Source organism: Anser cygnoides, chromosome 3 (genome assembly GCF_040182565.1).
Source record: "Anser cygnoides isolate HZ-2024a breed goose chromosome 3, Taihu_goose_T2T_genome, whole genome shotgun sequence".
Lineage (NCBI taxonomy): Eukaryota > Metazoa > Chordata > Aves > Anseriformes > Anatidae > Anser > Anser cygnoides.
Genome location: NC_089875.1, coordinates 18,975,890 through 19,002,483, shown reverse-complemented (window position 1 = coordinate 19,002,483; position 26,594 = coordinate 18,975,890). Strand labels below are relative to the sequence as shown.

General features: G+C 40.7%; 1 protein-coding gene across 1 annotated transcript in view; it reads left to right on the top strand.

Moving 5' to 3' along the window:
* XDH (xanthine dehydrogenase) overlaps window positions 1-25,787 on the top strand; it is a 49,586-nt gene extending 23,799 nt beyond the window's left edge. Inside the window, 22 exon segments of the mRNA XM_048078421.2 lie at window positions 437-526; window positions 1,215-1,221; window positions 1,224-1,383; window positions 3,859-3,982; window positions 4,536-4,655; window positions 6,172-6,268; window positions 8,216-8,340; window positions 9,077-9,210; window positions 9,768-9,855; window positions 10,471-10,557; window positions 11,968-12,159; window positions 12,662-12,807; window positions 13,430-13,511; window positions 14,143-14,238; window positions 14,691-14,819; window positions 15,838-15,912; window positions 16,859-16,911; window positions 17,332-17,446; window positions 18,160-18,225; window positions 19,915-20,103; window positions 21,399-21,566; window positions 22,516-25,787. Coding sequence (XP_047934378.2) covers window positions 437-526; window positions 1,215-1,221; window positions 1,224-1,383; window positions 3,859-3,982; window positions 4,536-4,655; window positions 6,172-6,268; window positions 8,216-8,340; window positions 9,077-9,210; window positions 9,768-9,855; window positions 10,471-10,557; window positions 11,968-12,159; window positions 12,662-12,807; window positions 13,430-13,511; window positions 14,143-14,238; window positions 14,691-14,819; window positions 15,838-15,912; window positions 16,859-16,911; window positions 17,332-17,446; window positions 18,160-18,225; window positions 19,915-20,103; window positions 21,399-21,566; window positions 22,516-22,566 — 2,394 coding nt within the window. The 3' untranslated portion in view covers window positions 22,567-25,787.
* The last annotated feature ends 807 nt before the right edge of the window (window positions 25,788-26,594 follow it).

Here is a 26,594-nt window from a genome sequence, read left to right as displayed (position 1 = left end):
CCAAAGCTACTCTGCAGTGATTTCCCTGTGTGACAGGGACTAGTGTATCTTTCTACTTGCTTCCCCTTGGCATCTTCACCTTGCTGTAGGAAGATGTTGATCTGTGGGCTCACAGGAGGATTCCTGGAGTTCCCCTTGAGGGTGTTGTAACTGCTCTTGTGGGTCTTATGACTATTGTTTGCACAGAGCCAGAGTACTATTTGCTTTTCACCTGGTAAGAGATGGATTATCTTCACTGCAGGTTGAGCTTTGGGTTCCGCTGTATGGTTAGTGTGGGCTTCTGCCACTTTGTACCAACAATCTTATTCTTCTTTGTGGGCCACCATCCAGGAGGGGCATCTGTGTCTTACTAAGGGAAAGAGAATATCCTGGATTACTGGGGAATGTGAGAAAGAGACTGGCAGGGAAGATAATTGTCTTTAATATTCTTTGGCAGAACAATCTGTGTGAGCCTGTCCCCTCAAACTACATCAGTGCTACAGAGCTGTTTCACAAAGATCCCATTGCAAATGCCCAGCTCTTCCAAGTAAGTAGCGGTACCTGCATGATCTAGATGAGGCCTTTTTTTTTTTTTTTTTTAGCTCAAACAATGCTTCTTATCTTGTTGTCTCCCTGATTATAAACAATACATAAACTTACATAATGCCATTCCTGAGGCATGTATTTGGGCCTCAGTCCCTTCCTTGCTTTAGGATACAGTGTTCTTTCCTGTCATGTTCTTTCCTGTCACTGTCCAAGACCGCTATAACTTGTATAGCTTCATAAAATTTGCTGTAGGTAGCATTTTCCTCCTGCAACCAGCTCAATACACAAACTGAAACTGCCCTCCTGCTTAGCACAGTGTTTTCCTCTCTTTGCATCTCTCAGGCTTCAGATTTGGGATATATATCTCCTTCCTTATTTCTGTGCTAATGATGTGTTCTCTTTAGCTTTGAGAGTAGAAGCTAGCTGCAGAACTTGAATGTTTTTTTACGAGCTGTCATAGCAAAGCTTTCTCCTCTCTAGCAATTTCAAAGAACCATATCCCTTTTGCTTCATTCTCTGCAGCCCCATATGTGAAGCCAGTCCATCTCGTTTATCTTCCTTTCCCAGAGGACTGGGCACCTGTTCTCTTATACATCTCACTAGGATGTCTCACCTTGCCTTTTGTGCTCCCTTCAATGCTTCTGTCCCCTGCTATGAGCAACAGTAATCAGTGATGTGTTTTACTTCAGGAAGTGCCCCGGGGCAGGCAGCTGAAGATATGGTGGGCCGGCCTTTGATGCACGTATCAGCAGACAAACAAGCATGTGGAGAGGCTGTTTACTGCGATGATATCCCTCACTATGAGAATGAGCTGTATCTAACGCTGGTGATTAGCACCAAAGCCCATGCTAAAATCATGTAAGTGTTCCGTCTGAGTTTCAGATGTTGCATGCATCTAGTGCCTGCTGGGTTAGAAAATACTGACCTGTGGAGTTGTGGATAGGGGAAATGTCCTTGCATTAGTGAGACCTCCAGTTCATTGCACATTGTTACATGGAGGTGAGCTGTGTATGTTACAGCTGCACTGCCAGTCTGTATTAGTGGAAATATGAGGGAATTAACACCATACTCAGAGCTTTGTTGGAGCACAAAGGTCTTGGCCCTAGGCAGCCTTCTTACATGCCCTATCACACTCTTATACTCAAACACAAAATTAAAAAGGAGCTGGGTGGGAGAGCACCACAATGTCTTAGGAGATGCTTTAATCACTCACCAGAGCATGCAGCTTTTCTATGTGTCTAAAAATCTAGCTTGAAATGTGCAGTTCTACCACAGCACTCCTGGTAGCATCTAGTCGGATCTGTGTACTGTCTTCTGCGTTTTGCCTTGCACAGAGCTTGCCATGGCCATGCTCAAGCCCTCTGCATAACAGTCCTGTGTGAGAGAGATTTAGTTGTTAGAGAGCTATTTGTGCTGGGCTTTAACAAGGTGGATAGGTCAACATTTGGAAGTGTAGATGTCTAAAAACATCTTGTCCATAGAGAGAATGACTGATGGAGAATTTATAACTAAGGTGACTAACAACCTCTAAAAAGTCTGTCTTGGCAGGTAATGTCTTCTACATTCTCATATAAATTTTAATGCTGTTACATTGCAGTACTGACTTACCCCCCATGCAATTCCTAATTGCACGTGCACTGTGGTGGTTCTTCAGGCTCCCATCTGCTTTGGTGTGGTACACGCAGCAGTGCATTGCCTCATGACACCCTCAATAGCCTTGCGTTGCGTCATTCATTCCTTAAGCAATACTTCCTGCCTGTTTAGGCTTCCTGCCCAGAGGTTTCCCACAATGGTCTAACACAGGACAGGCAGCATACAGTGGTCATTTATGCACAGATGTGGTAGTTGACTCCCAGGTTATGAAAAAAATTATTCTGTCATCATAGTTAAATCTTAGGTGTTGCAATTTTGGCATTGGTGAGTGACACAAACATATGAGCATTGTTACTATTACCAGTGCACATGGGGCAATAGAGAAAGCATCACATCTATGCCTATGACCCCAGTGTGAGTTATTTTCTAGAGGTTGCTATGCACATTCTTTTGCACCTGCGTTGCACGTTCACGTTTCAAGCCATGTCAGTGTCGTTCTGTAGAGGAAGTGGCAGTATATTTCATCAGGTGACAGAAGTATCTCAGCCTGTGATTACGTTGACTTTGAAAACTTCACTTCAAATGAGTCAGGTTTTGACTACGAAATGTAATTTAGAAATTATCTGCCTCTATATTACTAAGGAAATTGATCAGGGGATTCTTTCTGAGGCATTGCTGCAGAAGTGCAAGAAAGTGAATTTTCCAAAGAAATATAGCATTTTCTTCAGCTCCTGTTGTCTGTCCGTGTGGGAGAGTTCATTCATGCATTTAATGTCTTTTTTTAAAAAAATAAGTTTGTAGAACACTGGGACGCATAAACTTTCAGGCAGAGTTTGTATCAGAATTTCAGATAAATCCAAGCATGCTGGAAAAAAATGCAGCAATTTAACAGAAGACAGTAAATCATTCAGTAGAAACGAAGCCACAGCTCTTTTTGCAACAGATCCCTTGTAAAGCCAGCCAATTTCATAGATACTGTTCACAATATTGCAAAAAAAGCTGGAAAGTTGTTTGTATTTTTTTTATGAAGAGCTCCATATAAAAATATAGTATAATGCACCTTTTTTTCCTGTCTCGCTTGTCACTTACTTTTAAACCTTTGAATGATTTCAGCAGACAAACATTTTCATTAGATACCTTTTCCTGATTACCAAAAGAAACCTTTCATGAAGTTTTTTTTCTCTTGGAGCTTCATTTCTTTTGCACCCTTTTAAATACCCTGCAGCTTTATTCTGATTAATACTCAACTTCTCCCAGGCTCACAGCCACATTTTTCTCCAGAGGTGAACAAACCGTAGATAGATCTGCAATAAGATCTTATATTTATCAATATACAAGGAGGAATCCTGCCCTCATGAAATCATGTTAGCTAAGATGGCAGTGGAGACATACCATCACTAACACAAATTTCTCTTTGGTAAAGGGTGTCAAGAGATTTTTAGCATACATGACAATTGCATTAAATTCAGGTATGTCTCGGGGAAAAGATGTATGATGCAGTATAGTCCAAAGCAGCAGGTTGGTTATCAGCGTGACAGTCAAGATTCAGGTTATAATATAGTTCCCAAATGATTTTAGTTGCCTTTCTGCCTTGGTCTTACATTATATTGATATGACAAACTCCTCTTTTGCATAGTCAGACTTCATGGAGTCAAGCCTGAAGATTTATTGGTATCTCATAAGCACTTACAGAAAGAAAAATGAGAAAGAATAACTCTGCCTCTCCTGCTTTTTCTTTAGTTCTATAGATGCATCTGAAGCCCAGAGCGTTCCTGGGTTTGTATGTTTTGTCTCCGCTAAAGATGTTCCTGGCAGTAACATCACTGGTATCGCTAATGATGAGACTGTCTTTGCTGAGGATGTGGTATGTGGTTAAAAAAATAGCCGTTTTCACTTACACTGTCCAGGAGATAAGACTTAGTATATTGTCCTGTGAAGTCCTCCATTGTATCCAGAGAGAAATTCTGACTGCACTGGAGTCAGTAGAAATTTTGGTGCCAAATTCAGTAAGGCTTGCCTCATGCCCCTCTTCTCTAGCTGCATTAATCTCCTCTAAGCTGCAAACTACTGTGCAGGCTTACACTCGTTCAGTTACTTTCCAGAGTCATTTGTGATCAGAGTTTACCTTGACAAGTTATGAGTAATTATGTCTGTATTCCATTCAGACATCTCTTACACAATGAAGGCAAACCTGCTACTCAGAGACACCAAAAAACTCCAGTCTAGCTACTCAGATAAAATTGTACTGTTCCTTACTCCATTCAGAGTTCATTTTACACAGACTGGTCCAATCAAACAGAGAAAAAGTTGCAGAAACAGGGTAAAAGTTGCAGATGATAGGAAGAGAATTATTATGAGCTGCTCAGTTACTGCACATATACACAGTAAATGATGGTGGGTCCAAATCTGGCCTGCAGGTCACTTGTGTTGGTCATATCATCGGTGCAGTTCTTGCAGACACACAAGAACATTCCAGAAGAGCAGCTAAAGCTGTGAAGATTAAGTATGAAGAGCTCAAACCTATTGTCACAATTCAGGTAAGACGGCTCAGATCTGCTGCTGCGGTTATCTCGGAGCCCTCTGATATCTAGTTAACTTCTCTTTTCACGGATGATTATTTAGCCACATGTTGTGTTAGTCTTTGTGATGCAGGTGCAGCAGGATATGGATAGAAAGAATAATTTGTATATTTAAATATAAAGAGGACACACCTTTTATATGCTACTGATTAGGAGTATATTGGCTCTGTATTACTTAATGCTAAAACAAACAAACTCTGAGAGATACATTGCACTCTTTACAAATTTGTTTAAATTAACAAGGTTACTGCCAGTTACATTTTTATCTGCGGGTGCTTGCTTCCAATATTGTCTGGTATAACCTTGCTGGCTTCGTTGGTATTTATTCATTCTTCTCTCATTTACAAAACTCAGTAAGAGAGTGTGAAAAAGTCCCCTCTAGCTCAGCCACAGCACTGTTTCTTTGAGTTTTCTGGAGACCGTTTGTAAAGTTTCTAAAGCTGACAAAATCAGTTTTCAGGAGTTCTCTCTGCTATGAATATTTCTATTGGCTGTATGGATACAGTCCGTAAGTGGGTCTTCTCAAAGCTGAAGAAATGCATGTCAACAATTTGTAATTATTTTGGGCCTTTTTTTTTTAAAGCTTATTATTTGTTGACAAAGTTTCCTTGTGAGAGTGAAAGCAAATGGTAATATCTAATACAGGATTCACATATAGAAATTGGGAAGAAAAAAAAAGTATGAAGCCAGAGAGAAATTAGAACCATGGAATTCTAATTAATTTTTATACAGGTCAACATTTCATACCATGTAGTTTGTAACATGCATCGCATTCATGCAAGTACAAAAAGTCCATGCCTTGTCTCATACAGACAGTAGTGCTGTCATCTATGAGCAGAAGCTTTGATTTGTTTACATGACAAAATTTACAAGCATTGTGTGAGAACTTTGCTGAGGCTTCTATCTGCTTAGTCAACCAGGGAAGATGAGACTAGAGATAAAAATGTGTTGATTTCTGTTGTTGTTCTTTGATCACTGTTTTGTTTTGTTTAAATTATGGAAAGTTTCAGTTTTGGCAAGAGTCAAATGCATTTATGAAATTTCTACAAGGAAAATTGGGATTTGGCTCAAAAGTGAACTATTTGTGCAGAACTTCTCACTCCATTTGGGAGATTTAGTTTTCTTCTCTTTCTTTTCTTTCTCTCTTCCCCCCTCTTCAGACCATGAACTGTAGTTAACACAAGTTGCAAGTCATAGCTCTGGTGGCTATGCTCTGGATCCATAAGGTAAAATGGGTCAGAAGAAACAATCTAAGATTATCCAATAATTTATTGTGGATTATTGTGGAACTGCTGTTATGCCAAAAAAAAAAATTAAAAAAATTGTACTGTGCAAGTGAAGTCATTTGTCTGTTGCCATAGTTACTGTCCTATAAGAACTTGTGCTTCTTATCTTAAATATTTCTTCTTCAGTCAGAGGAAGCTTTGCTTTCAGTCTGCTTCCACAAAAATTTCATTGTGTCATTGTTTCCTAGGAAGCTATTGAGAAACAATCCTTTCTTAAGTCTATAAAGAAGATTATTAAGGGAGATGTGAAGAAAGGATTTGAAGAATCTGATCTCGTTTTGGAAGGTGAGAATAAGTATTAATACTTTTACAATAGGATAGTCTGTGATAAAAGAAGTCAAACTATCAGCCTCCTTTCTATGCATATGATACCAAGCTCATGCAAGTAAAGCTTGCTGGGCTGAATTTCACATTAATTTTCAACTAACTGTTTATATACGAATAGCTCATGAAAAATTTAATTTCAGTTTCAAAAGGACTTGGATGCTCTCAGGTATGCCCCTGTACACTGTCTTCTAATGTAGGGACACATTTTTCTTGAGCAGATATTCTATAATGTGATTCTTTTTCCTGAAATGTATCATATAGAAGCTTTGCCCTGTCCAAACAGAGTCTAGTCTGAATCTTACAGACCTTAGTCCTGATATATGACTGTCTTATTAAAACAGCACATACATGCTTCTGAAAACCAGATTCACCAACTTTGTTAGCTGTAGGTATCATGAAGAACATGAGAACTCCTGATAACATTTTTTGAATGTTCTTTGTTGGCCTGGTTTTTGGTGTGTTCTTGGTCTCATGCAGCTGGAGTCTGTCAGGGAGGTTATAGAGGCATGGATAAACACAGCAATTCTCAACAACTGTTTAACCCTGTAAGGGTTAGGAGGAAATAGTGCCAGAGCTGTGAACTAGAGTACTCTCTCAGATCCACATTGTGTGACCATGAAAAGTGAAGGGTAACTTGCTTGGTGTATGGCACTAATCAATAGCTTCTATAAGGAACAGTCACGTACATCGGACCTTCTGGAAACTATGTATTTATAAAAAAAAAAAAAAAAGGGGGGGGGGGTGCTACATCCCTCTTGCAGATCTGAAAGTAAAGTAAGGTACACACATGAGGCCTGATATGAAGAGATTATTCTTAAAGAAAACAGAGAATTATTGCCACCCTTACCTCCTCATGGGAGAAGGAAAGAGCTGTGTAACTGAAACACACCTTTCCAATTCTGTCACTTGTTGTATGTTGCTATGCATTGCTGAGACTTTTCTCTGCAGTCAGACATTGGCCCTGGCATTTCAAGGGTGTCATAAACTATTGTTTACTGTTTCTTAAGGAGTACTGTATTATATAAAATGAAATCATTGTGCCAGGGAAGGCAGAGATTGTTCTGAGCTAGAATATTAGGTTATTTAAAAACCCACAATACTGTGCAAATGCCAGGCCTACCCCTTTGAGCAGACAAGGGAAAAACCCTTCTTCATAACAGAGTAAGCATGGTCTCACACAAGTGTGCATTTCTGACTGAGGTGCCTAAAGAAGACAGCTATTTTGTTGTCACTAAGTTGAACAGGAGAGGAACAGGATTTTGAGAACTGCTCTGAAAATTATTTTTGTGGCAGCTGAATAGATCAGGGCCATAACTGAGAAAAAAGGTTGATTCTGAGATATAACAATGTGTAGCATGACTTAAAACTGCACCATCAGCAATGCCAGATAAGATGTCCTGGTAAAGAGTCATGTGTAGCAGCAGAGAATTGATTACAAGTTAGATCATCTTAAAGCATTTGGGGTTTCTATTTTTGTTCCCCTATGTTGAAGTCTGTAATCCTGCATTTGATCTGCTCAGCTAGACTATGCTTGATTTATTTTTATCCTTCGTGTCAGTGGTATTATCAAGGCAGTCCAAAAGGCACCAAACACTAAATTTTAAAGGATGCTAGGTCAATGGTGTGGGGGTGCAGGCTTATTTTTGAAATGCCAGCCACAAGTGTTTCAGACGGCAGATTTCTAGAAAGTGGTTGTTGCTTTTTGGTGGTTGTTTTTTTGGTGTTTTTTTTTGAGATGAAACTGGAAATGCCAGTTCTAGAGCTAAGGATATCCAGTGCTGAGCAGCACGAAGGATTCTTGTTTAACACGTCAAGAGAGCAGAGTTTTGCAGAAAACAGGTGGTGGGAAACTTCTCACAACACCAGGGACACCCTACTTATGGGGCATTTCTTTCAATTTTCTAGGAGAGATGTACCTTGGTGGACAGGAGCACTTCTACCTGGAAACACACTGTACTGTGGCTGTGCCAAAGGGAGAAAGTGGTGAGATGGAACTGTTTGTGTCAACCCAAAACTTAATGAAGACACAGGTACTACCTCATTGACCTGATACCCGAAAAACTTCTGAGTCTGTGTTAGAGTAAATAAACAGTTGTTTTGCAGTTAGTTCTAGCTTGCCTTGTGTTGGGGGGGGGGGGGGGGGGGGGGGAAGCCACTTAGGTTTAGAGGTGGGTATAGGATCAAAGTCCACATCCATCGTATTGGTGTCCTGAATCCACTTCCAGGTAAGAGATTTCTCTTGGCAGCACATTTCTCTTACCAGGGATTACACGCTTAACCCTTGATGGCAAGGCCTGGTTGTTGAATGACATGTCAGAAAGGGAGGTGGTGCAAACATTGACAATATAGACCAACTCTGCCATTTTGTGGGATAGGCTACAGGCACTATGGGATGTCTCTGTCCTGTTTACAGACTGACTCACCAAGACTATCCAAAATCCCACAACTTAGCGAGGAGAATGGACAGAGTGGTACAGATGTTGAATGTTGTGCTAAATGAGACCTGTATCTTGGTAACCTCATCTGCTGCAAGTCTTTCTAAATCTTGTGCTGTTTACTGAAGGACTATATGCCATCCCACCTCAGAGATGAAATGATGGGCTTATTGGTTCCAATTGCAACTAAGTCAATTGCAGGACTGATAGGACCTGTAGCAGTGACAGAGTATTTCCACTATTACAATGGCTGCAAAAGGCAGTGTGTTTGTGTCTGGTTCTTAACACCGGGACAGCTCCATACATGCTCTGCTGTTCTGTTTTTCTTCAGGAGTTTGTTGCTAGCGCACTGGGAGTCCCATCAAATAGGATTGTGGTTCGAGTGAAAAGAATGGGAGGAGGATTTGGAGGAAAAGAGACTAGAAATACCATTTTGACAACTGCAGTGTCTGTGGCAGCCTTCAAGTAAGTTTCTGTGTAGGGAATAGGACTTTTCACTTCACCTGGTCTAGCCTTCCTCTTTTTAGAGCAATTTGCACTGGAACACTTTGAAGACTCTTCGTGGTTTTCTACTGTGTAGCTTGTAGCAAGCCTGAGACCTCCTAAAGGAGGTATATAATGGTCTCTGAGCTGGAAGGAATTGAACCTGCTCAAAAGGACTAAGCTTATTCAAGAATGTCAGCTTTTAGCAGGAAAGGGGAAAAAAGAAACAAAACAAAAAAAAAACTTTTATGTTCTTTTGATACATATACATATATATATCATATATATATGTATATATACATATATATATGTATACATATACATATATATACATATATATGTATATGTATATATATATGCATACACACAGTCAATCTAGCTGTTTTCTTGAAAGCAAGATACGTACTCCAGGCAATTTATCCCTAACTCAGGTGGCCTTTGCCACCACCCTGGAAAGACTCTGAAAAGATTCGTGTACATCTCCGTAGGAACTGTATCGTGCATTTCAGGGTTTGCCTGATAAATGTATCCTTTAACAGAACTGGACGCCCAGTAAGGTGCATGCTGGATCGAGATGAGGACATGCTTATAAGTGGTGGGAGGCATCCCTTCCTCGGAAGATACAAGGTATGCATACATATGAAATGAATGCATGTTTTCTCAGTGTCATTTCAAACATCAGAGAGTAGTAAGATACAGCGATAAACTTACTGCTCTGGTTGTTTCACCGCTGATGTCCGCTGCAGCATATGGATCTGATCAGCCCAGTCATGGCATTCTTTCTGTTAAAGTCCTTTTGCTTCCTGAAAAGTTGTGCTTCCTGTAGCAGTACTTTTGGTTTGGATGGTTCTCCTCTCATGACCTCTGTGTGAGTACTTCCCTCTTCTTCCACCAAAGAATCTGCTCCTTGTGGACAATCACATTGATTTTAGATGGCTCCCAATTGGTTTACAGTATTGTACTCCTAATTGTCTTAACTTTCTCCTCCCATTCCTTCTTCAGTCCAAGTGCTTTTGTTTTTCAAGGCAAAAATATGTTAAGGAATGTGTGGCTGTGACAAGTGGCCTTTATTTTTGGAAGAGTTTTCTGGAGCAAGATTAAGATGCGTACATACACTCTTTACTGGGAAGCTTCCTCAGTAATTACTTACCTTTTGTCTGCATGAGGTCCATTCAGTTTTTGGAAGGAAGTACAAAACCACATTTTATAGAAAAGACATTACTGATAAGACTCTCTTGACAGGTTGGTTTCATGAAAAATGGGAAAGTCAAGAGCCTGGAGGTGTCATACTACAGCAACGGGGGCAACTCTGCAGACCTCTCTCATGGTGTAAGTAAGAGAAATTTTCTGATACTTAACTATGTAGAAGACATGTTTCCCTGCATAACCTTTTTCTTTGATTTTAGAGAACTTATCTACAGCAATGCTTACGCATCCTGCACACTGACATGACTGTAAGCAGATTTTGATGAGTTTTGTAGCTTCTACAACTGTTGTCTGAGCCAACCTACTTGTCTTGACATGTGCTACACAGTTTTTATTGATGCCGTAGTAACTTGGATAGAGCAAAAAGGTCAAGGAGGTTTGCTTTGCCTTGCAGAAGACTGTGATGGGAAACTTACTGCACAATACAAGATGTCTAATACTCCCCCAGCTTTGGGGAAAGCTAGTTCCTTGGAATAAGAAATGCCAAAGTCAATAGCCTGATCAGGGCAGAGTGCCTAAATCAACAAGTTTGTTAAGGAGTGACTAAAGCTAACAGAAGCTCAGCATTGGAGTTCAGAAGCAATAAGGACAAGGTTGGGCCTGATTTCAGAGTTTGTTTTCAAGAATTTTTGCACTGTTCAGTAGAAAATTATCCTTTTCTGTTGCATGTGTCCAACCCATTAGCCTAGTGTCAGTCATGCTCACTTTAGTTCTCCTTCCCAAGTCTGCTGAGTCTTTGATAATTTTCTGCAAAAATGAATCCATTTCAGTGAGAGAGGACTGCAAGTAGTAGAGTCACATTTGATGCTAGCAATATGCTTGGTGCTGTACAGAGAGGAATGTCAGGCATGTGTAAACTGTGGGCGTGGCTGGGAGTACATACACGTGAGTTGTCTGTGTTTGAATTAGGAAACTGGGAAGTACTCCAAGTTGAAATAAATCTGAGATGTGCATAATCTCCTCCATGCTGCTGGGAACAAAAGCCAGAAAGAAGATCTGGCCCTTTCTCAGTTTGGACAATTAGTGGACAAAGATCTGAAATGTTGTGGTTTAGATGTAGTTATTGAAAATATTTATTTTATTTGCCCTTACTACTCCCATAGCCCAGCTGCTGAGTCGCTTGACATCAGCAATACATCTTTTCCAGGAACAAATTATGCAGTATATTTAAAAGAAGATTCTTGAGCTTCCAGGCGGGTAATGGCATTTAGTAACAGTTTGTCCCAGCAAGAGCCCAAGGCCAACAAATAACTTTGAAGCTCAATCTGTTCCATGATCCTAAATGTTAAGAAAGAAGCATGCTTATCTATCTTTCCTTCAGGAGGATATTGCTTGACGCTCCAATACGAACAGGAAGGAGTACAGGCTGCACCTCAGTGCTCATTCGTGTTAACTGCAGACCTGTGGGATGCAAGAGAAAATGATTCTTATTGTATTGCTTTGCACCTTTCCAGGCTGTCTTTGGCAGGTGATCAAAAGTCTGACATGTAATTCATGTAAAATGTATATACACCCATCCCTTCTCTTCACCAGGTTATGGATAGAGCCCTGTTACATTTGGATAACTCCTACAACATCCCCAATGTTAGCAGTGTGGGCACTGTCTGCAAGACCAACTTGCCTTCCAACACAGCCTTCCGTGGCTTTGGAGGCCCCCAAGGAATGATGATTGCTGAGTGCTGGATGAGTGATATTGCTCAGAAGTGTGGCCTACCACCTGAGGAGGTACAGATACACTGACACATTTCAGGGCAGTGCTGCCTTTGAACAAGCTCTGAGACTGGATAAAACAAAAGAAAATTATGAAGCATAAGAATTTTTGCTTCATTTTTTGCTGAGTCCTTAGCAGAATATCAGATTTTCTCTTTGATAGTCACATTATAGCTTGGTTCTTCCTTCTAGCATCTTCTGCTTCCTTATATTCCCTAAGTAGCCTCGATTCTGTAATACCTGTTTTAACAGTAGGTATTCAGAAAAAGTCTAAAGGTACTAAGTACCTTAATCTTATTAACAATATGCTAATACTTTCTCTTGAAAGTTCCAAGCCTTAATGTCTTATGTTCCGTTTTCCCATAAACAGATTTGTATCTGTTAATTCTACTGCTCTGTAGAGCGAACAGAGAAGGAAGAACTAGGAACCAATGTTCTTTTGATGACATCCATTAAAAGGACCTAGTTTGAAACATTAAACTTGGCACGTCCTTTATATGTCTCTTTCTTTGGGAAGGTACGGAAGCTCAATCTTTATAACGAAGGAGACCTCACTCATTTTAACCAAAAGCTGGAGGGATTTACTCTACGAAGATGCTGGGATGAGTGTTTGTCAAGCTCTAGCTTTCATGCGAGGAAGAAACTAATTGAAGAATTCAACAAGTAGGTGTTCTGCAGCTGTGGTGTTACTGGGCGTACCTGTTGCCTTCTAACTTCTGGAATTCTCTTAGCAACTTGAGCAATGTAAAGTTCATCCATATATTTGCAGAGTGACTTCTAAAAATTCCTCTTTTTGAAATTTCTACAGGCCCATTGTGTGAAGAAACCTGTATCAGTGACGTGGTAGCTTAGATAAGGCCTAGCATGACATGGTTTTGTAAGGGAAATGTAGCAGAGGAGAGATGTCTGTAGAGTCTAGGCTTTACCTGACCTTTCATATGGCTGTCAAGGCAATTCGTGTAGGCTTTGCACTGCTTTTTTACATTGTTTTTTATTTTTATTTTTTATTTTATTTTATTTATTTTTATTTTTATGCTTGTATTTATAACTAGGTAGCTAATAGCTAAGAGAAGTGCTTCTCTAATGCCTAGGAGGCCATCTTCGATTCAGATTTCTTCTTGTACCCATAAACAAAACCATTCTTTCTTAAAAATCACTGATTAACTCAGGCTGTGTTGCATTCATGCATTTAAATTTTGCTTTGATACCCAATCTGTCAGAGTGGTATGGCACCAAATTTGAATGAAAGCTTCATGACTATACAGATAATATTCTTTCCTTACAGGCAGAATCGCTGGAAAAAAAGAGGAATGTGCATTATACCTACCAAATTTGGCATCAGCTTCACTATCCCATTTCTGAACCAGGTGCGTGAGTGTCATACATCTTTTCAAGCAGAGGAGATAGATTTATGATGCCTTTCCCAGACCCTACTCCCTTTGTACTTAACCAGAGCTTTTCAGAGAAGTGGTTAAATTAGTTAAGAAAAAGCACAAGATTTTTGAACCAAAATGAGCAACACAACAGTTACAATTTATACTGTCCAAAAAAAAAATACCACAATGCAGCTATGTTGTCACTGTATTAATTTCCCTTCCTGTTCTCTCTTCCTCAGTGGTGGAAATACTGTGACACTGAAATATGGTCATTTTCATTCATATGTTTAACCTGACTTGATGGACTGTCAGTGGTGTTGGCAAATTCAGGTGGACAGTGCATCTCTGTTTTACAAGGGCAGGTTTGGGTTACTTCACCTGCTTTCTCAGATGAAAATACTCGCTGAGGTTTGCCATGTCACTGGAACTTCTGTCGAGCTGGTGATGCTAAACCAAATTCACCTCAGGTGTAAACTAGTGGCTTTAGTTACTCAAAAGAACAACACTGCTCTAGTTCCAAATTCATTCTCTCTGTAATTTTTAACTGGACTCTGCCAAGCACTTCACTACTTCATTTATGATGGCACTTGGAGTAAACTTGGAATAATATTCCCTTTTATAGGCTGGAGCTCTGGTCCATGTGTATACAGATGGCTCTGTGTTAGTTACACATGGTGGGACTGAGATGGGTCAAGGACTTCACACCAAAATGATCCAGGTAATAATGAATTTGGACTTAACAGCATGAGAAATCTTTTCAGCCAAATTACACTCATTTTATAGTATTGCCTCAGACAGCCTGACACATCCATTGTAGGCATGTATAGGGTAACAAAACATGACTAATTCCTTCAGCAGCAATGCTAGGTTTCCAGAGTGTTATTACAACTGAGCAGAAGAATTAGAGTCATTTTAGCTCTTCTTATTGTAGATAATGCAGCTTACGGATTGGCAAAAGTGTATATATATCTACTTGCACGGTGTCTATGAAGGGCAAACTTATTAATTTTCTGGCTAGCTCTGAAGCACCAAGTCAACTGATTCCCCAAGAAAGATGAGATTTAGTACTGGAAGAGGGTGGAGGTTGCAATGTGGACCCTAGCAGTGTAGGCAGTGAATCATCGTGTCCTTGTATAAGCCACTTACAAATTGTTTTCCTTTGCTCTGCAGGTTGCTAGCAGGTCACTGGGAATCCCCACCTCCAAAATTTACATCAGTGAGACGAGCACAAATACTGTCCCAAATACCTCCCCAACAGCTGCATCTGTCAGTGCAGACATCAACGGAATGGCTGTCCATGTACTGAAACCAAGTTATTTAAACAGTTGGGTCATGAGCTGGGACTCCAGAAGATGAAAAGTTGATACATATTTATCTATAGCTTAAGGAAAATATAACCTTCAAAAGGGACTAGCAGGCAAAGGATACCTCATAATTTCTGCTATAGCTACAGGGGGTGTTAGATAATGAATGACTATTTTTTTCTATTTTTATTTACTCTCAGGCTTTTTGTAGTCATAAAATATTGTTTCTGTGATTACTCAAAATGAACAGAACAAAGCATCTGTTTAAATGGCTAGCTTGTTAGTAATTAATGAGACCTTATCTATAACAATATATTACACTGCAGATACTACTTGCAGCTTGTTTGTGGGCTGTGCTCCAGAACCAAATACCTCTAAGTGTTAAACACTTAGAGCAAATAGCCTTCTGTGGCAATGGCATGGTTATGATCGTCTCTGACATGGTGTAGAGCTACCAGTGCATCTGCTTGCAGGGTATGTGACTCTTCCATTGAAAAGAGGAATTTAGTCTTGGTCAGTCTCATGTCTGAAGAAAAGGGGATGGATAATCTCAAAAGTAAAAAATTTCTAAATACTCATGGCTTGATTCAGTAGGTTGGGCTCTGCACAGCTTGATTCAATAAGTTGAATTTTGGCAAGAATATTTTTTCGGTGTTATTGGATCATCTTGCTGCATATGGCAATGTGTCCCACTGTGACTTGGTGCAGGTAAAGTTACTGCATAAAAAAATGGACTTTGGTGTTGTGTGCCATGGTCTGGCAAGTTCTGTGCTGTATTTGGGATTCTCTTCTGCTATCAGCAGAGACAATCTGTTTTAAAATCCTATTCAGTCAACATTTCTCCTACGCAGCGAGCCTTCTATTAGTGAACTTTGATCTGTTTTATGATATGCCAAAGTCCTGGAGGCAATATTGATTTAAACAGAAGGTTCTTTGAGACTAGTATTACTCTCTTAATACTATAGGCTGACTTTTCAAATCTTCTAATACTGCTTTTTGTTATTTGTTTTTAGAATGCATGTCAGACCATCTTAAAAAGACTTGATCCAATCAAACAGTCTAATCCGAAAGGATCCTGGGAAGATTGGGTAAGCTGTCTGTATATGTCATGAGACAGGTGGGCATTGTCACAGATTGTTTGCATTGGCAAACCCTGTTTATAAGTTATCTTCCAGGTCTGCATCTCACTAGCAAAGATTTGAGAAAGGACAGCAAAGCAGAAACCTGGCAAGGGAAGTAACCAAAGCCAGCAAGGGTTCATTCCCAAAACATCAGTTGTGACTTTAATATGGAGATTTCCCCAGATCCTGGGGCCTGCCTATGACAAACTTTACCAAATAAGTTTTGAGCGGTTACATATATCTATGTAGTCAAGCTCCAGTCCCAGACAGAAAGAAACCTAATTTGTAATGAAGGGATTCTGTGACAAAGATGACTTTGCTGAGTTACCCGCCACCTCCTATAGTGCTTCTTGGCTGTGATTTAGATAATTATAAATAACCTATAAAATATACCTATAACACCTATAAATAACTTATAACCTAAATAACTCTATAACGTCAATAATAAGAGATTGGTGTGCTGTAACACTCTAAAACTATTTTCAATTGTGAACTTTAAAGTTTTTTTTGTTTTTTTTTAATTTCAATAGAAGCTCCTCTTCAAAGGAGGAGCTTCGATTTTGTAATTTGGATGTCAGGACAGGATTTCTCCTGGCCTCAGTGAAGTCAAGGAGACTGATAGCTTAACCTTTGTCTCTGAGCTTGAAAGACTAATCTTGCTGAGAGACAAATAAATGAGTAAGTCTTACACCTCTACCACTATACCTTGGTAGCTGCTGACAAGGCTATCTGGGGAAGCAAGATGATGTTTCCCTTGGCAATGTTGGTGCTGGGTAGTGTCACAGCTGTCTGTCATTGGACACCTGTTCATGCTCTCCTTGCAATGTATTTGGGAATAATGTATTTGGGGTAGCTGTTTTTCCAGGCACTGGTTGGACAATGATTGTTTTCAATTTCTTATTCACTTTGGCAGATTAAAACCGCCTATCAGAACTGTGTTAGCCTGTCAGCCACGGGGTTTTATAGGTGAGTGAATATTCACACTACAGAGGCACAGTTCTTAGTTGCATCCAAGGAGATTCTGGGAGGATTTACAGCCCTAATCCCCCTGTCACTGCTCTAACCAAGGGCTGTATGCCCTTTGCTGCCTAGAATCATTGCAAATGACCTCCAAGAAATGTTCAACTACATTCAAAAAGCAAAGGATTTGCTACTGGATTTATGGCAATGAGTCCATAATACTCACCATAAGATCTGAGATTCACTGGAAAATAGCTAAAATAGTTTCAATAAGGTTTGGGAATACAGGGTAGCTTTAGGAGATTTCTATTTGTAGTTGTTTATGCTTTTCATTTCTGCATGGGTTTGATGGAGGAGGTAAAACACAAGTGAATAAAGATTTTAAGTTGTGGAATGAAATGTGGTTTTGTTTTTCTTTGTGTCAAGAATTCCTGATCTTGGCTACGATTTTGAAAAGAATGAAGGGAAGCCATTCTGCTACTTCAGTTACGGCGTTGCTTGCTCCGAGGTTGAAATAGATTGCCTGACAGGTGACCACAAGGTGAGGGGATCATCAGTGAAATAGCCTTTTTTTGTTTAGTTATAAGAAATGTTCACAGGGAGTTAGAACAAATAGTGGGTGTCAGCCTGTTCCTAGCTCAGTCATTGGTCCAGTGTGACCTTCACTGAATTTCTTAACTCCTGTGTTCCACAGTGCAACAGTCCATAAAGTATAATAAATTGAGAATTGTCTGACCTGCGGGGATATTAGGAGGCTTAATGAATGATTGCAAAAGTTATTGGATTTGCTTATGTAAGAGATATCAGCACTGTGTTAGCACAAAGGAACAGCAACATACCAGAACTGAGTTAATCATTAAAACTAACACTGGAATCTTTTAAGGATGAAAGAGGGAGAAGTGTGCTCACGAGAAAGAGGGGGGGGGGGGGGGGGGGGGGGGGGAGAGGGAGAGAAGACGATTCATTAGCATTTGGCCTAATTGGCTATGCTTAGGTACAGAGCACTGACACTGGCAGTTTTGATTAATGCAGATTGGGTCTGATGAATCTCCAGGGAAAACTTCAGTGAGTTCCTTTGTTTTACTTTAGAGATGAACTCCCTTTAAAAGATAGTATGAAGAATTGAGCTTGACATAGATTGTTGACCAGTGGCCAAGTATGGATAGTGGTGGATATATTGTGCCTCCTCATATAAAACCATTGTGTACAAGTTTCAATGTCTGTGCTGATTTATTCTTTATTTCTGTCTTTTAGAACATTCGCACAGACATTGTAATGGATGTTGGCACCAGTCTCAACCCAGCCATAGATATAGGACAGGTAAGTGAAATAGTGTCACTAATTTCACCATGTTAGTGTGATCACATTACCCTCAGGCTTTTCTAGATGAACCATTATCCAACTCCAGCTTGTACATTTACAAACAGAATATTTTAAACTTAAATTGGCTATCCAGAGATGCATTTTAAGAACATTATGAAAGTTTGACCCACAGTTAACTATGCAATAGGCACAAAATTTTGTAGTGAAATACCTTTTTATTAGTAGTAGTATTGGGCAGATATAAAGACTACAGGGTATTCTCCAGTTACTGCTACACCAATGCTTTTCAATGTATACCTCACCGAAGAAATTAATCCAGAGAATATTAATACAATGGAATAACCTCATCCCAGGACCAACTTCTGCTATGTGGCGTGTCTAGGCTAAATCCCACGCCCTGTTTCTATACTCCTATTGTCATTGTCAATTCCCATTTAATTCTGTGAATAAAGAGTTGGGGCAGTTAATTCTGTTCTCCAGCTACTGCTGTGCAGGGATCTCAATAGGAAGTTGGACTAGTTACTTAGCTTGCAAATTTTCAGGCAGGTACAAATGTACTTCTGTATTTTGTGCAGTAATAATCACAATGAAACTACCCAGCAAATAAAGGTAATAAAAATAAGGTAGTCTGATACACCGGGAGATGTGTCACTAGACATTTGCACCTGTTTACCTAGGCAATGCTGCCTTGCTAACTGTAGGTGTCAGTATAGTGCAACTCCAGTGCTGCTGCTGCAGGATCTATTTCCAGAACATAAGGTGCATTGAAAACAGCATGTTTTCAGAAAGAGGCTTTTTTTTTTTTTTTTGGGAAGTGGCCAAGGGGCAAGGGGTCCTTTCTGTCTTCTCAGCATGTTAAATAGGGGCTGGGAATAAAGATACAGGCTGTATGGAACCTGTCAAAGGTGGCAGTTTCCTGTGTCCTTCCATGTATCACTGCAGAGAATCTTGGGGGCAAACTAGTTGTATGGCTGCAGGATTGCAAGCACATGGAGCTGGGTTAAGGAATGTTTGTGCTGCATCTTTAGAGTAGTCTGTTTGTCAGATCTCTCAGTGGACACAGAGAGCAGTTTCCTCATATAGGGCTGTTTGAGAGTGTCCTCCTCTCATAGCTGCTTCCCTTATTTTTTTCTTTTTCTCCTAAAATTTAGAGTAGAAAAGTTATGCAAAGAAGCCTTTAATAGTTGAATGGATATGGGAGTGTTATTGCATGGGTCTGTGCTGTTAACCTGAGAATATGCAGTACTCAGGAAAGCATTCATACTGAAATAGCAAACATAAAATAGTTTGTTTTCAGATAAGTTTTCTTCAGTCCTTTTGATCTTCTTTGAATTATCAGCAAGTACAATTCATTCAGTGCTTATCTGCCTGTGAAGGAATTCAATATTCTGCTATTGATTTTTTTTTCCCTTATTTCATCAAAAATATCCTGTCCTGCATTTACAGTATATGTGCTTGCTGTATAGATAGATTGCTTCATCTGCCAGGAAAATGTAGTCATATCTATATTGGGAACACAGAAGTTGCATAAAGGTGCTAAACTACTCAGCAGAAGGGACGAGGGTTTAGAGACAAAAAAATAGGTATTTAGCTAGGAATGGAGAGCTGAAAACTCTGGCTGAAATTGTCACTGTTTGTTCAACAACAATGAAAAAAGAATGTAACCTTGTTCGGATGTTTTTGTAGATAGAAGGAGCGTTTGTCCAAGGACTTGGGCTCTTCACCATGGAGGAGTTGCGCTATTCACCAGAAGGGAACTTGTACACTCGAGGGCCTGGGATGTACAAAATCCCTGCATTTGGAGACATCCCAACAGAATTCTACGTCTCTCTTCTCCGTGACTGTCCGAACAGCAAGGCAGTTTATTCATCCAAGGTACACTTGCAAGATCTTGCAGGCCTCTTACTGCTTCTGTAAATGTGTGGTAAAGTAATGATGCATGTGTCAGAATAGTTGATTTTGATATGCTGGCTTTACACTCGGGTCAGGATGCTTTTCTATTCCTTACCAGAAACATGTACACTACCCTTCATTGTAAAGAGGACCGGAAGTAGACTGCACATTGCATCCCTGATTGTCCAGTAGAAAGAACTGAAACAACCTTGCTGTGCTAGAAGCTGTCCTCTTACAGAGGCTGCAAGCCTTCCACTGCATGCTAACACCCTTGCTGTCATCTCCAAAAGCCCTGATTACCTTTCCCTGGCAGCAGAACCACCACTGTGAATGACATTACCAGTAGTACCATTTCCCCAGATCTGATGTACCAAGATCTTGTGTCTGAATTTTCACGTCTTGCTTCCTTCGCTGTTTCACAGTGATATTTCACCGTTAAAGCTTCATAATAACGAATCCACATCTTCTTCAGCTGTTTCCATTGCAATCAATGCCGGTGCCTGCAGCTAGTCAGGTCTGCATGTACAGCATGAAGGAGTTTGCTTTCCTTATGGTTCAGCGGAGCATTTAGGAAGGCCACCCAGCATCGTTAACCTGTATATGTCTTGCCAGTTTCCATACCTTGTCTCATTCCCCTCTATCCACACAAACATCTTCATCAAAGAGGAGAACTTGGGTGATAAGTGCTGGTGTAAGAATTGAGAAAAAAGGGGCTTGGCAAGGGTCTCAGCGTGCTGTGTTAGACAATACTTGTGTAATCCCTGAGGGTTTGCAAGGACCTCCAGTGATGGGGTATCATGCACTCTGCCTAGACAACTTACCACTGCCTAATCTGAATTCCCTTTGCTGAAGTTTTAGTATCGTCCAAAGGGATGTGGGAAAGGGTTAGTACCTGTTTTCCTTTATAGCAGCCTTGCTATGTTTGAAAGCTTATATTTTGCTACTGAATCTTCTTAAAATGGACTGGGGATTGTTTTTTAGCGTGATCTTTCCTCACCGATCACACCTGGTAACCTGGAATCTGTTTTAGTTTGGTGTTTCCTCACTACCCACATCTGGTAGACTGAGGTTCACACCTGAGAGGTGAGTTGCTGTTTTGGCTTGGCCTTTCCTTGTTGATCACATCTGGAAGACTGAGAAGTTACAAAGAAGGAATGAGGAATGAGAACAATTGATTGTCGTCTAGGGCCTGCTCATCTTTCTGTTAGCCCCATTAGTCTCTCTAGAATCAGGACTGCTTTGGGCTGGAGCCTCAATCTTGCTTGTGCTCTGTCTAGGCTGTGGGAGAGCCGCCTCTGTTCCTGTCTGCCTCAGTGTTTTATGCCATTAAAGATGCCATCTACTCAGCAAGGAAGGACTCTGGCCTGACTGAACCATTCAGACTGGACAGCCCTGCCACCCCAGAGAGGATCCGCAATGCTTGTGTGGACATCTTCACGAAAATGGTAAAAGCTTTTGGTTTCATAGTCTGCTCCCTGACCAGCTTGTTCTGTGTGTGCTAGTCACCGTGGCTCAGGTCCAGGATTAGGCCAGTATGGGGAAGCTATGGCCCTACTTAAGCATCTGGTTTTTATTTCCTGAGCATTATCTTTTACTTAACATGCCACCAAATGAGAGACAAATCCACTGACCAACACTGTTTGGGCTGCCATTGCAGAAAGGGCTGTCATAATATTTCTGAAGTTGCAGTTCATCCTCTTAAGTGCAGTCCGCAGAAGGCACTGACCTGCCCTGATGCTCCTGACCCTCATCTCTTAGGGGATCACAACTGTTAACACACTGCAGGTCTACTGTGTGATTTATTGGCCTCGCTCCAATAGGGAGAGAAAAGAAGTGTTACTGGAAATGCTCACTTCTGCTGGATGTTATTACCTTGGGAGTCTCCTTAGAGGGTGTGGGCTTCACCTGAAGGAATGCAATATTTAACACTGTCACCATCTCCTCATGGGTTTCTTCTCTGTCATAGTGTTGTGACAGTGCTGCGTAGGATTATGTCCCTGCACAAAGTCCTTCTCATTCCTTTGTGACTCCAAAAACCTCACTGTCTGTTCACATGGGCATCCACCAGGCTTTTGTCAGCTTGAACCCTAGTGTTGTTAACAGCAAAACCTGGATACCTTAGTTCTCCTCACCAAACACCTGCAGCACTGTCTGAGTTATATATTCTCAAATAACTTTGAGAATGAGGCCTTCAGCTAGAGCCAGGCACAGCCTGTAACAGAAGTGCCACAAGACAGACGTCTCTGTGTTTCGAAACACCAGTATATGAGCTCAGATCTTCAGTGGTATGAAGTCACTTACCTCAAAGGGAGCATGGTGGGGCACACTGACCCAGATCAGAACCTTCATTTGTTGTTGCTGTTGCTTACTGTATTTTTTTTCTTCTCTTCACAGTGTCCTTCTGCTGAGCCAGGGACCTTTAAGCCATGGTCTGTGCGTGTGTAAATGGAGAGTTTGAGGAGCAAACTTTCCTCACGAAACTGCCTTGTGGTCCCTCCGTTGTAAACCCAGTAGGACTATAATGAAAAAAAAAAAAAGAATCTGTATCCATGTGGCTCATCTACTGTGATTCATAGAGCTTTCACATTTAATTGTTCAATCATTGTTTCCTCTAGGAGAGAGAATTGCTGCCAGGTTATAGCTGTGATTTTATTTTTTTTTTTTTTTACTGTGGGGAAAATAATGCACCTTCTGCTGTAATGCCAAGAAGGACTTAAATGCATCGAAGCCAGAAAAACAGTCCTCTTGTGGACATGTGGAAAGGCATTAAGGGGAACTGAGGGCTGGACCCTATTGTGTTGCCTCAGCACACACAGCTAGCTATATATTAGAGGAAGATGAGGAGGAATTTTGACATTAGCTAACTGTGGTGAAGGTCTTACATGTATAACGGCCATGGTTCAGAGGGCAACCCTGAAATGTGACCGACAGCTGATTTATTCTGTTATATGAGGATTGCTTTGTCTACAGCAGGTCTTTAATGATTTTTTGGTTCATGTGCTGCCTTCTCCAGTTAAAGACAAAAACTAGAGATACCAAGGCTTCCAGCAAGATGCTGATTCATTCACATGTTCAGCCTTTTTCCTCCACATCTTTCCCTCATCCTTTTAAATAGCAGAGGAAAGGACCTTGGAGTAACAAGAAGTTACTGATCATTGTTCCCAAGGCAATTTATACCAGCCTGGGTGAGGGAACAGGACAAGAACGGACGAAGCTGGAGGATTAGTTGGCTGTGTGTGTCCTCTAGGAACAAATTCCTTGCTTTTGTGCTATGGTCTTGCTGCCTTTTCAAGACAACTCTTAGTTTTGCTGAATGTAATGGAATCGGGTGTTTTGCTACATGGTTTGCTTGTCCAAAAAATGTGCTAATGATGTGATCACCTCTTGTCTTTTGAGTTCAGTGCCTTTTTAATGTTGGATTAAAGCCTGGGCATCCCTCTTCACAGGTTTTGTTACTGTCAGTAACACGGTGACATCACATTTTTTCTAGATGATGCCAGCCATGTACTGTAACTGCTCATCACATGCAAACTTTTTCTATTTCTCTGGCCCACAGCTCTATGAAAATGTCCTTTTTTTATTCTAGCACTCCTAGGGACAACAAAAATATGAGGCAAGAGGATATAACTTCATTGTCTAAAAGTAAATTTTGCTTACATACATCCTGCTTAAAATTGGCTGCCATCTTAGGACTTAACAATGTATGCAGAGTTTGAAATATTTTTTGAAGCACTCCAGGGCGTACAGTTTGGAAATATTTAGATGTAATTCTCAGCTTGAAATATTATATTTCTACCATCTGGAAAAAGAGCATTTTTATATTCAAGTTGCAGGAAGTATTTTGTGCCTGCTGGACTTGGTATTTAATTATTTTATTAATTAAAATAGATTATGGTTGTTTCTCTACTGATGAGGTAGTGGGTGAGAACACATTCTTTTTTTCTTCTGAAAGCTGGCAATATGTTAAAAAAAAAAAAAAAAGCAAAACTGAAAACTGTTAGGGAAGGAAAAAAAAGTAGTCATTTGTGTGCCAGAACAGCTAGCTATTGGAGTCTGCGTATTCATTGTCTTTGTCCAGGAAGGGATGCAAAATACAAAGTCTGTGAGGTAGATAGGCATCAGCACTGTCTCTGCGTTGTTCCACCTCACGAGATTGTTGGATGCACTCATTCTACCCAGGCCAAAAAGAAACAAAAAGGGAATGTAAAGCGTGTTAATGCAGAACATGGCATTAGAGTTAGAGGCAAAGAGTGTGACACCAGTGAGCTTCCAGCATCATTTAAGTGTTCACAAAGAGTCATTGACAGGGAGCACATCCCATGTGACGGGATGTCGCCCAGCAGGATAAATGTGCTGTTTATCTGCGGTGGTTCTGGCAGCACCTTTTTCATGATTTCAAAACGGGTTTGTGGTATCTCATAGCCACACTGACTGCCTACTCAGCTGAATTTTTTTATAAGATTTATCTAGTTTTGCTTTTGTTATTAATTTTCTGCATTAATCTTATGTGTATTTGCCAAGTTATGTATATATGCAGTGGTCAAAGCAAGCTAGTTCAGTGCAGGCCTTAGCCTGTGGAGCCACTTCTGCTGCAGTATCTGTGATCCACAGTTTCAGGTACCAGTCTTGGCTCTCAGGCCCACCTGATCTTTGGGCCCGCTTATTTTACCTTCCGCAGCCGCTGGGTGGCAGGAGGAGGAAACATCTTCCTTTTTGAAGACACTGGAATTGGAAGGAGATGATATCAGACACCAGGGTCGGGGAGTGATATAAAATCAAGGTTACAAAATAATCTACAGAAACTGGTTTTGAGGGTGTAGGCATAAGGTATGGTTGGAGACCAATGGAAATTTATGGAGATCAGTGTAACACCTGGGTGGGCTATGTGAACATTGGGGACCCTAAAGAATGTGAAGCTGAGATTTTCATTTAATTTTTCTGATAGTGCCTTAACATTTCATACATTGCTTTCCCATGGAACTAAGTGTCAGATAACCCTAGGGAAGGACTGGATCCCTTTGTGTAGGGCTGCAAGGAAGAGATAATACTGACAAAGAATAGTCCAACTTAAAATGTGGTCTGTGCTACTAAATGGAGAACAACTCTCCTATTTTTAGTGCACATTATTGTCCTCTGATAGATGCTCTGTCAGATCTCTTGATGCACATCTCTCTGCTAGGATTTCAGCTTGCAATTGCTGAAGGGAAATCTACTTCCAAGATCTACTTCCAAGATATGTTTCTTTCCTAGTACTTTTCAGTGAAAAACAGTATGGATGCATGACTAATGTTACGTATAATCTGGAAATCTGCCCTGCTTCTCTCCTTCCAGAACTGTATCCTCGGGAGATGAACTACACCATCTTGTTAGACTGTAAATTGTAACGTACAATAACATTTAAGTAATCATTGCAGTAGCTTGATAGTTTGTGGAAGGGCTGACGGCGGTCATCTGATCTGATGTCTTAAATAACATTAATTGCATGTCCCACTAAGAGAGATGGAAGCTGATCTTCAGTAATTGTTTAAGCGCAATTATAATTGACAGCTTTCACTATCATTCTTCAATGAACATAGTCAAATTGGTATCTCTGTCACATGAATGTGTGTGGAATTTTCTGTGAATGTCACATCATTGCAAAATAAAACTAAAAAATATTCTGGAAATCAGTATGCTACAGTAAAAGTCCGTCACAATTTGGAAACAGGACAACTTCATCTCACCCTTTATTTTTAACAAGGATTGACCCTTCCCAGAGGCTGCAAGACAGGTCAGCTCCATGGCTGACAGGTGCGGGGGGGGTTGCTCCAGGTTGCTGAGCAGTACGGTGCTGGAGTGCCTCTCTCTGGGCCATGCTGGCAGTCAAGTCCAAAAGAAAGTAGAGTCCATGGCTTCTCCACCAGGAAAATCTTACAGTAGCCACATCCCATTTTTACAGGAGAATAGTGATGCATCCTGATGCTTCTTGCCACCTCCACTGGGCCCATCAGCTGCTGAGAAAAGGTGGCAGGCACTGCACAACATCAGCAGTGGAGAGACTGCCTGCACCATAGGCTGTCTGCACAGTGTGACTGGTACCTGGTCTAGATTGCCGTATTCTTAAATCGAGCTTCTGAGTGCTGGCAAAAACTAAGCTTGGCCCATTTAAAACAGCCCTGTAAAGGGGAACCTGGTGTTACTCCAAGCTTGTTAGTGGAGCAAGCATCATGTTACATTTCCAGGGCTCTTTTAAGCCTGAACATGCTGGAACAGTCCACACAGAACAATTATGAGCAAATGACAGGCCAAACCTGGACTTCCCAGAGCATGGAAGGGTTGGGAACATCACCAGTGGTTCCCCAGTAGGGTCTGCCACCCTGTGTCATCTCACCTGCATTTGTAGACAGACACCAAGTAACGTGCATCTTTAGGTAGGTCTTTCATCTGTGTGGGCAGGTTTCTCACGAAGAAGCCATTCCCAAAGCTCTTGGCCC